Source organism: Falco biarmicus, chromosome 4 (assembly GCF_023638135.1).
Source record: "Falco biarmicus isolate bFalBia1 chromosome 4, bFalBia1.pri, whole genome shotgun sequence".
In the NCBI taxonomy this organism is placed as follows: Eukaryota; Metazoa; Chordata; class Aves; order Falconiformes; family Falconidae; genus Falco; species Falco biarmicus.
Window position 1 is genome coordinate 79,410,926 of NC_079291.1, and position 10,731 is coordinate 79,421,656.

General features: G+C 46.4%; 1 protein-coding gene across 1 annotated transcript; it reads right to left on the bottom strand.

Moving 5' to 3' along the window:
• Window positions 1–98: 98 nt before the first annotated feature.
• Window positions 99–8,531, bottom strand: ZP2 (zona pellucida glycoprotein 2). Its single transcript, XM_056335091.1, has 18 exons — window positions 8,461–8,531; window positions 6,212–6,285; window positions 5,960–6,043; window positions 5,778–5,872; window positions 4,797–4,985; window positions 4,411–4,455; window positions 3,996–4,160; window positions 3,431–3,527; window positions 3,167–3,348; window positions 2,640–2,769; window positions 2,283–2,464; window positions 2,116–2,207; window positions 1,913–2,037; window positions 1,496–1,685; window positions 1,111–1,246; window positions 928–1,024; window positions 756–842; window positions 99–667 (listed from the first exon to the last, which is right to left on the bottom strand). The coding sequence occupies exons 1-18, from the start codon at window positions 8,529–8,531 to the stop codon at window positions 522–524; spliced, it is 2,187 nt and encodes a 728-aa protein (XP_056191066.1). The 3' UTR covers window positions 99–521.
• Window positions 8,532–10,731: the final 2,200 nt, after the last annotated feature.

Genomic DNA, 10,731 nt, shown 5'->3' on the forward strand with positions numbered 1-10,731 from the left:
TTACTGCTGTAAAGGGTCTAGATGATGTCGAGCTACCAACACTAGGCTTAACAACTGCACAGTTAACCTGTGTTAAAGGAGCACTACTTTGTCTTGAACTACTGTTTTTATTCAGTTATATCCTTTTCTACAATCCTAGGAAAAAGCAGGAGAACTCTATGGGATCTTGTATTAAGAAGCCAGTTCTCACAGTATTAAGAGTTAATTATACCCTGTCAGTCATCCTATAACATGATTTAAGAAGCTGAAGAAACTATCCAGGATAGGGGAAACTGTCATTGTCACTTTAGTCTTATCCAAGAGGCTTTGTCTTTTAAGAGCTTCTGTTCTAGTTCTGCTCAGTGCTCTCACTGAAACTACCAATATTGAGAGCAGCATCACTGCTCAGTGAGCCACATGTCATCTTTGTCCAGTCTACTACTTCGAATGTTACCCAGCAACAACTCCACAGCTACACAACTCATCCAGGAGACTTTTACAGTCACGTTTCCACTCCAAGTTTATTTGTAAAAAACAATACACTAACATACCATGTTTACCATGGATGCTCTTCTCTTTAGGCATTTAAGAAAAGCCAAAAATAGTAGCATTGTGGCCGCCACAGAAAGAATACCAACAGCAGTCATTGTAATGACAGTCCATGCCTCCTTGCTCAAGAAAGCAGTCCCTACAAAAGATGCAAAAAAAAAAAGTGTGTGGAGACTGCTTTTCACTAAACCTACACAACATGCATTAGCACTGCACTGCCTCAGTACCTTGGGTTGCAGACCATCCTTCTGGCACGAGCAGAACAGGACCCTGCAAGCTCACCACTGCTGTGTTTACACCTGGCATCCCACTCCCTGCAACAGCAACACAGCAGAGGTTAACCCCAGCGTACAGCAGGTTATCTCGGATCAGTACAACCCAACATCTGCTCTGCCTTACCTCGCTTGCTTCTAGATGGCCTAGGGCATCTTGGCACACACAGTGGGGAGTCTGGTTGAAAACGGTCACAGATCAGAACACTGCAGTGGAAGTACACCTAGGACAGAGAATGAGAGGCCCATTCACTTTGAGACAAGAACTGCTCCTACTTACTGCTCTAAGTAGGAGAATAATGTCACCTACTAGGCCAGGGAGGGCTTTGTCACCAGAGACAAAGGCAAAAGTCTTCACTTCCAGCCTTTGACGATAGTTGGCATAGCTGACACCATGCCCCACAGGATGGAACACGGTCCTGTAGCTGTCCAGGTCATACGCACACCTGCCAACAGGTAAGCAGCAAGTCAGGGTAGACAAGATTTGGGGCTTGATTTTCTTAGCAGCAGGCTAAAATTCAAGGTAGGAAGATGGCAGCACCTCTGCAAGTTCCAGCATACCAGGGCAGTACCTGGAGGGCCACCTCAGATGAAGCCCTTGTAGCTGGGGTTCTGCTCCTGAAGTACGGGGGAGAAGCAGCAAATCCTCCCACCCACTACCAAAGGTGGTGTCATTTCTCTGGCAGGGCACTCACCCATCAACAACAATATTCCACTGAGGAAGCGAACTTGGATTTTGTGAAGCCGTTGCCCAACAGTCATCCAATACCAGATGGAGATTGGGATCATTGCGGTTCAGGACCTGAACTTCCAGGAAGATGGGCTGCTGTAGGTACCTCACAATCGGGTATTGATCATCACGGTATGGTTGCCTGTATGAGTCCTCTGCAATGAGCCAAAGCTTTGTTAGGTAAGTCAGTGTGCAGAGCATCCTGAAGAACATCTGTCAACAGCAGCTGGTCTACCAGCTGCTGTCAGTCCTAGAGCCACAGATTTAAGGCATCTGCCTGAGGTAGCATGAGTGGGAGGGAAGCACATCATTAGAAGCCCATGCACCAGAACAGTTTGCTCATACATGCTTCCCAGTCACCTGAGCCCAGGGTCAGCTTTACCTGGGTAACTTAGAAGAACCAAGGAGAGGGGACCCTGGTTCACTGAAGAAGCCAGAGGAGGAAGGTCATCTGCCCTTATAGTGAGGGAAGCATCACCATTGCTGAAGGAGCACAGAACTGTTAGCCTAGAACAAGGAAGGAGCAGGTAAGTCTTATGTTCATATATAGGATATATGGACTTTGTAAGATGTTTCCAGACACACCTAAGTTCACTGTCCCTTGAGATCCTGCGCAGCGGGAAGTCTGCCCATGATGCCCTCACCTCATTCTCATAAACAATCTTCTCTCCATCAAACTGCAGATGAATAACAGCATTAGTGAGGACATTCCCAGCATGTGAAGCCCTCCCCAAACCTGGCTACACACTTACCCAAAACCTGGTCCCACATCCATTCAGTGGGACATGAAACCAAACCCTGTCATTCAAAGAAGACTTGAAGGCTGGCCGGCACGCAGGATCTCTGAGCCTAAGCATATCCAAATCTAGCAGTGGTGTAGTACTGTCAGCAAGGATTTCAAAATCCATGTACCCATCCTGGGTGCACACAGCAGCTGCAAGAGGTTTACATGAGTTGCCGTGCCAGTCAGCAACAGCTCAATCTGCCAAGTGCTGTTGTGTTCTTGCTAGATACATGTCCCTGTGGAGGGCTAGTTCAAGTACAAGTGATGCTGAAGGATTACCCTAGCAGCACACGGGCCGAGTCCGTGGCAGAAGTTGGTCACTTACCTATTGGTGCCTGCTGGTCACAGGGGCACTCTGGGTGCATCACCATTGCCACAGTCTCCCCATGGAAGTGAAAAGACAGTTTCAGAGAGGACATGTAGGACTGAAGTCCTGAGCAGCTCCCCTCACGTCGCTGGAAGACAAGAATTACTCTTCAATGTAGCTACAAGAGCTCATTTCAACACAGGCATGCATCAGAGCAGTTTCACTTGCCCTGAGGCCATGGTGCTCTTCATACTCAACTCATCTATTAACTTGCACTGCCCCAGGCACAAACACCAACCTGCTCCTAGAGGAGCATTTTCACCACCAGCTGTCCCCCCCCCCCCCGAGACTTCATGAAACCCATTACCTTTGAACGATGCTTACCTATTATAAAGTCGGTTCTCATTGCCCTCAGCAAGCCACAGGGCACATGGCTGGCTTGACAGGTACATGCCTAGCCACGGTCATAGCTACTGTGCTCTGGCTCTCAGTAAGCAGGAAGGAATTGTGATCACACAAAATCCTGTGACTTGATCAGAACTCACCCTGGACTTCAAGACTCCTCTGTTAATATGTAGCTTGACCCCTCTCCCTGTGTCTAGACTAATCCCATTTTTCTGGAGCTGGTCCATTGGAATGGTATTATCCTCTACACCAACAGCTGTAAGGGTCCCCGGGAAGGCTGGGATGGCAACAGTCATGTGCGTTGCATTACAGATTGCTGGACCTGCAACAATATCCTTGTTAAACATCACACTAGTTCCCTCAGGGCAGAGGCAGGTCAGGTTCTGACCTTCTCCATGCGTTACCTGGTGCACAAATCATTCTTGACTCCACAGCCAGGCCATGTTCAGGGGGGCCATACATGAGCTTGAGTGCTACAGTATAGAGCACCTTATCGTTGTGCTGGCAAAGAAAATACAGAGCTCCATTAGAGTGCTCAGCTCATAGTCCATCGTAAAACCAATGCTGCAGGGCCATATACTGTGTCTGGTTCATCACTGCTACTATTCATACTAGCTTCAACAGCAGCTTCTTCCTATCTCAACACTCTTTCAAAAAGGCTCTGCTCATGAGACTGCCAGTCAGATGGTCACCGGACAGGCTATAGCCAGATTCCCACTTCGGCAGATGCCCATCGATGTGCTGCTGTCTGAAGTGCACACTCTGCTTCCCCATTTTATCAGGCTGGGCAGTTCAATGACAGCTATGCCATCAGCCAGCTTTGCAGACACCAGCTAGGCAGAGCACTGCATCAGCTTGACATCAGCTCTGGCCAAGAGTCATCAGTGCTTCCTACAGGCCTACAGGAAGGATATACCCAGCCTCTTAGGGCAGCACTGCCTCCTCAGTGCCAGCTCTTTATTCCCCTACCTTGTAGGAGACAACTCCAGCAGCAGTAAAAGCCACCTGAAGGGTCAGGTTGTGGCCATCAGCTAGAAGATTATAGCCTTGCTGCATGGCTTGCCCAAGGCTCAGCTGATGTGTTCTGGTTCCATCATCAATTGACAGAGTCCAGGTCATTGGAGTTGCTGGAACCTGCAAAGCAGGAGATCCTTGCTTGGGAAGGGAAGGCGCAGCAAGGCATTACACAGTTCTTCACCCTGCAGGACTGCTACCTCACAAGCTCTACATTCAAGGTCCTTATATTGATAGCATAGAATTAGGCTTCCCAACAAGACAAGCACCCCAGAGAGGTAACTACTCCAGCTTGAAGACATAAGGCTCAGGTTTGGTCCAAAACCCTGGCATTCCCCCACCCTCCCTTTGCAAGGCAGAAGGCACATACCACATGCTCATCACTGAAGCTTGGAATAAGTCTTGGGAAAGTAACCTGGAACACAGCACAAGGGTTAGACCATAGGAACAGACAGCGGTCACAACCCTACAGCTAAGAAAAGTCTCTGCTATGGTTTTCCAGAGCAGACAGCTGGCACCAGCATCCCAGTTCCCCCTGCAAAAGGGCTGGAGCCAGACCATGTACATCATTAATGACTATTTGCAAACTAGCTCTTCAAAGAGCTAGGGTCATGCCAAGAAGAACATGCAGCCAACAGACCTCCCTGAAGCTGGCTGGAGCTTTCCCCAGATCCCAGCCATGCAGTTCCAGGAGACAGCCACCCTGCCTTGCAAGCCTCTAAACAGGATCTATAGCTCTCCTAGTCCCCTACTTACTGCCATCAAGTCTTTTGTACAGTTTGTTGCACCAGCAAAGAAAGGAGTAACGATTGTTGCACCAGCGAAGAAAGGAGTAACGATTTCATCTGCATGAACACTATCACAGTGGGTGCTGTAGGTTATGTTCTTCTCCTCTCCCATAGTGTCATTCACCAGCAGCTTCAATCTTAGCTGGTACTGACCATGCTATGGACAAGAGACATTAATTAGAAAGAGGCAGCAGTACTCAGTACAGCACGAGGACAACTAGAAGTCATTGAAACTAAGCCTTAAAAGTTGTTTTAGAAGTTTGTACCAGACAAACCAAGATAAACTTATTTTGAGAGCCCTATAAAAAAAATAATGCCAAGTTCTCTAGGAAAGCATGGGGCCACAAGGTTAGGTTGAAAGCAGAAGATACAGAGACAGCTGCAGGAGTCAAGAAAAAGCTCCAAGGGCTAGCAGGTTGTAGTGCCAGAGTAAACTGTTCAAGAAACAAGTTAATAAGTGCCAAAACCAAGACTCTTGTGGTATTTCAAATGCCTAAAAGCAACAGATACCAGTAAAGCCCCTGTTTTTGAGGCTAGTTTGGGTTGGTCTCCCACTTACTGTTCTACCTCAACAGCTATGAGCAACATGTGTTAATTGCTCTGTCAATACAGAGATGTAAACAAAGGGTGCTTTGCAGCTCTTGAGGCTAGTTCCCCTGCGTACAAAACATCCTTTGGAGTAGCTCAATTCCTTTACAGGAGGACACAACATTTCTGGCAGCATCTGAGGGGGTTTAATGCACAGTTGAAAGAAAAAGCATTCTAGTAGTTTTTTTTCAACTCCTGGCACAAGCTGCTCTTCTAGAAGAGTTTTACATTATCAGAAGTATAATTATTTCTACTCTTTAAGAAAGATAGAGCTAGAAGTCTTATTAAACCCAGTCCCAGCTAGGAAAAAAAAAAATCCATAATCTATCACAGCAACTTCCCAGAACAAAAACCCCTTTACCTCCAGGCTAGTGCAGTTGACAAATGGGACAAAAAGCAACAGCTTCTCATAATAGACAGTGGGGTCACAGGACACAATCTCCTCACCGCTCGCATCTGGGGAGGACAGGGAAGGTCAGCCATGCAGGCAAGCAGCTGCTTTCATGCTGCAGCAGGAAGGGCCAGGGCAGCAGTAGTACATACCAACAACATGCACATGCCAGGAGTAGTTGCCAAGCTCTCCAGAAAACTCAACTTCCATCCCATCCTCATGGCAGGTCACACGCTCTGCAGAGGTAAGACCACCATCAGCCTCCTGCAGGCACACCCCCTGCAAGCCCCCCAGCTAGCCAGCCCCCTTCAGAGCTCCCTTCCACACCCAGGCAGGAGGAAGCAGCTCCAAGCAAACCCAAAGCTCACATCCACACCACTACCAGCCCAGAGAAGCCTCATTACCCAAGAGATCCTGATCCCCCAGGCCATCAGCACAAGGGGCTAAGGGCAGCAAAAAGCCAAACAGGAGCAGCAACCTGCAAGCAAAAGGACTAAAATGAGAGAGCATCAAGGAAAGGACCCAGCTCCCCATCCCACCCCAAGCCCCACTCACCACATCCTTGAGGTGCTCAAGCACTGCAGCTCCTCAGGCAAGCCCACCACCACAAGCTTGCTTCTTGGTGGCCCAGGGAGGATTATATAGGGCCCGGGGTCAGGCTCCACACAGGTGCAGCCTTTCTGCTGCCCGGGGGACAGAAAGCTTGCACCTGCCCCTCCCTGAGATGCAGCCTCCTCGCTGGGAGGAGGAGAACTCACAGGAGACCTTAAGGTAACAGTAAGCCTTCGGCAGGGGTTGTTATTTCCTTCTGGTTTGAAGGCATCTTTTTCCTTGCTGTGATAATGTACTCCCTTTATTCCCTTGCCAGATGTTGCATGGAAGAATGCACGTCTTTTTGACAGTTATTTTTTTTAACGAGGAGATTTGTGTGCCACTTTGATTTTCTGATGATTTAAAATAATTCCGCTGGGAGATTTGAATGTAACTGAGAATATTTTGTTCCCTGTATAGGCAAATCTGCAATGCAGATATGGATCTAATTAGGAGGAAAACATGAGTGGCAAGTTAAGGAAGAGAAGTCCTAGATCAGATCTTTAGATTGGAGTATCTCTGGAGGCTTTGGTTGGACTGTCATTGTCAAAAGCTGTGTGGAAGAGGCCTGGAAAGAAAAAAAATCCGAGATTTATATTACCTTTTAGCTACCACAATGCTTTTGATTTCAGACAGACTTGTAAAAAAAACCCCAAAGACTCGTATTTTTAAAAGTAATTGAATTCTTGAGATGGGAGAAAGCAAAAAGATAGATCATAGGAAAAGAGGAAAATTAATAGTATGGATGGTAATTTAGGAATGGGATGTTAAATTTGGCTTCAGGGAATAACAGATTTTGTATTAATGTACCATATATTAATGTAAAATATATCCATTTATATTTCATTTTACAGTTATAGACTGTGCCTAGAGCAGATTTTAGGGTTTCCCAGCCCAAGTGACAGTAGCTTCAGTTCTCTTAAAGACTTCAGAGCTGTGAGACAGAGTTTTCTGTTGTCTGCTGGTGGGTATTGAAGCACTGGGAACTTGGACGGGACAACAGCATGAGCAGAGGCAGGTACCTGCAAAGCGTGTGGTTGCCATCGGTGCACTGCCTGGCAAAGCAGTAGGATCCATACAGGCAGAGCAGGTGGCTAGTGGAAGTGATTTGAAAATGTACATTCCTTTAACTCTCACCCTTGTGAGAACATGGCAAATGCAGAGATAAAGCCATTAGGCAAGTGGGGATACCAAGGGTGCACGATGCTGCTCACAGCAATAAGCAGGCATTAGCCTGGAGCAGTAACTGCACCCAAGAAACAGTGCCTGATGTTAGCAGCACAAAAAGAAATTACACTTCTGCTTTTGCTATCAATAGTATTAGCATGTGGCCAACCTTCGGCCAACCTTTGGCTAGAAATTAACTTCCCAGAGACTCCTAAATTTGCAAACACGGATCATTTAGTTTTCTTTTTTCCTTTCTTTTCCCCTTTCTTTTCCCCTTTCTTTTCCCCTTTCTTTTCCCCTTTCTTTTCCCCTTTCTTTTCCCCTTTCTTTTCCCCTTTCTTTTCCCCTTTCTTTTCCCCTTTCTTTTCCCCTTTCTTTTCCCCTTTCTTTTCCCCTTTCTTTTCCCCTTTCTTTTTTCCTTTCGTTTTTAATAATGAGATTCATTGTTTTCAAAAGCAATGAGCATACAGAAAACTAACAAAGCAAACTCTGAAGCCAGACACAAGCTGATCATATTATGTATCTATTGTTTAGCTTGGGTTTACCTAACACAGTAGGGGAAAACAAGTTTTTCAGGTATACATCCTTTAAAGAATCACGCAGATGAGTTATTTTCAGGCAAGCAAATCTGATATGAATTTAAATTTACTCGTAACTTCCCTGCCCCCAATTCCTAGTTTCATTGAGTTGTTGGAAAAGCCGTAAGTCCCGGGGAGCTTTGGATCACGTTCCCAGAGCGTGGCTGACTGGGCTGGTAAAGGCTCCATCCTGCACTATGCTGGAGCGATGCTGCTGGTGTGGGGAGAGTCTGCAGAGGCCGGAGCAGTGGCAGAAGGGCAGCCCCCCCCTCACCTGCTGGAGTCAGCTCAGGGGCTGCCAGCTCCCAGTGCCTCACAACATGCTGGGACTTTGTAGCTGGAAGGTGATGTTGGGCCAGACAACACTGAATGGGTAGGGCAATGCCATTGCCGCGGCCACCACAACTGGGTTTGCCCTGCAGTGTGTGTTAGCAGCTCCTAATATCAGTCTTCGAGTACACAGATTTGTACGATGTAATTCATCAGATTGTGCTAAAAAAATCAGTTGTAGCTTTGCTTAATGTGTCTGAATTTGAGCTTAACGTACAGAGAAAGCGTGACCATTCCCCCTGTTGAACTTGTAACAGTAGCTCTGGCCAGCTAATTCATGCCCTGAGACACAAAACTATCCCCATGGCTTGCTTTTTTTCCTGCTGCAAAAACTTGCAAGGTTTCCTCCTCCAGTTCTCTGCTTTTCTCTCTTACTTGCTTGATTTTCTAGCTTTAGGAGCAAAGGCATTGCTAAACACCCCCGAGCATCAGAGTGTTGCATACCGCCTGCGGGGAGCACAGGAGATGTGCTTTCCTACAGGCTTTGGTTGTCCCTGTCCCTCATGTGCCAGCAGCAGGGCAGTGTTTCCAACACCAGTGAGGCCAGGACAGCGTTTCCGACACCAGTGAGCCCAGCCGGGCTTTCCTCGGGATGTCTGCAGCACTGATGGTGATATCATGGGAAAAAAACCCCACAAAACCAAAAGGCTTTAGCAATGCAAAAAGCCTGAGTGCCACGTCAGGACTTAACTTCTGAGCGCTCCCAGCAAAAAAACTTCTTGCAAATGTCACTGTGATACCACAGATAATGTCACGGCCCCTAGCCCCACAGAAGCCCCACCGCCTGCTTCTATGTGCCCAGTATGGCCAGGCATCAAGGTGTGCAGGTGAGAAGAGAGAGGCCTTTGCTAGAGCTGGCTTTATTGCCTTTCAGTTTTAAGACTTTCCCTGCTGATTAGGGCCTTGATCCCGTACGCAGGCACCAGCGTGGGTGACAACCTCCCTGTGGGAACCGGGCTGCCCAAGAGGGCATCCAGCAACAGCCTCCTCGGGGACAGCCGTTTCCCCTCTCCAAGGAGTGAAGAAATAAGCTTTTATTGTTTAAATGTTGTCGTCATCTCTCAATTGTGTAGCCACAGTTACCCTGTGTGACTAACCTCATTCTTCTCCAAGCCCATTAGTCCCAAGGATCTCATTAGGCAAGCGGAGGCTCACTCGCCTCCCCTCGTATGGCCTTTACCATACCACGTTTGGGGCTTACAACGGTTGCAATGGGGAAATGTTGTGCTGGATAATGCCTCATGCAAAGCAGATGGCACAGCGGCATCGCTGTTCAGACCAGGCTCTGAGTTATCTACAACATACCTGATGATGCTGTAGTCTTTCAATCTAAATAGTTTGTTTAACCGGTAATATTTTATTTAAGACTGTTCTCAAAAAAAAAAAAAAAAGAGCAATAATCATAGACATAGCAAAATCCAATAACAAATCAAAGCTGCTAGTTAAATAATTCATTAGCTTACAACACCACCTACCATCACAACAGCATTTCTCCTGAGCCTGGTAAGACATTTCAATTGAAAGTGGAACAGTTTTGAAGTTCTTTTCAAACTCAGAAAGAAAAGCTTCATTCCAACTACTCAGGGAGTTTAAAAAGTTCACAATTTTGAGCTTTAGTCTCAAAAGAAAAACCTGCATTCAAGCTGAGAAATTTAGCTCATTTGATGTTGAATCATTTATTGCATTTTAAGTTGAGTTTTTTGGAAGGCACAAGGAAGAACAAATGCCAGGAGTTTAGAAACAGATGGAGATTTTGTTTGGTCTTTTCTTTTTTCTTTCTTTTTTGTGATGCCCACTTTTGTGACATAAATAATAATAAAGTGTGCGAAGTCCCAGAGCTTCTCTCCAATTGACCTGGGTTTTGCTTTACCTCTAATTAAAACTTGGAACTATAGTTCCCCACTTAGCATCACGCAGAGTAACTGTCTTTTAAAATCAGTATTTTCAGATGTTAGATGATAAAAATCACGCTGAGATCAACACTTTGTGCGCTGAATTAATTAACAGAAAAGCACTACTACCTCTGTAGTAGAGATTAATAATCTTAAAAATGAAAAGGTCTCTTTTACCACCAACACGCTTTCATGGCTGCAGCTAACAACGTGAAATGTCAACGTGCAAGAAAAATGCTGTCTCCTCTCTTCTACCAGGCGCTGGTGGTATATGCAGTATGTGCCTTGGTCATCATCTTGCACTTTTGAGAGTAAAAATGCTTGCGCTACCCAGTAAAGGAGATAAAATCCAATGGCATCAAGAAA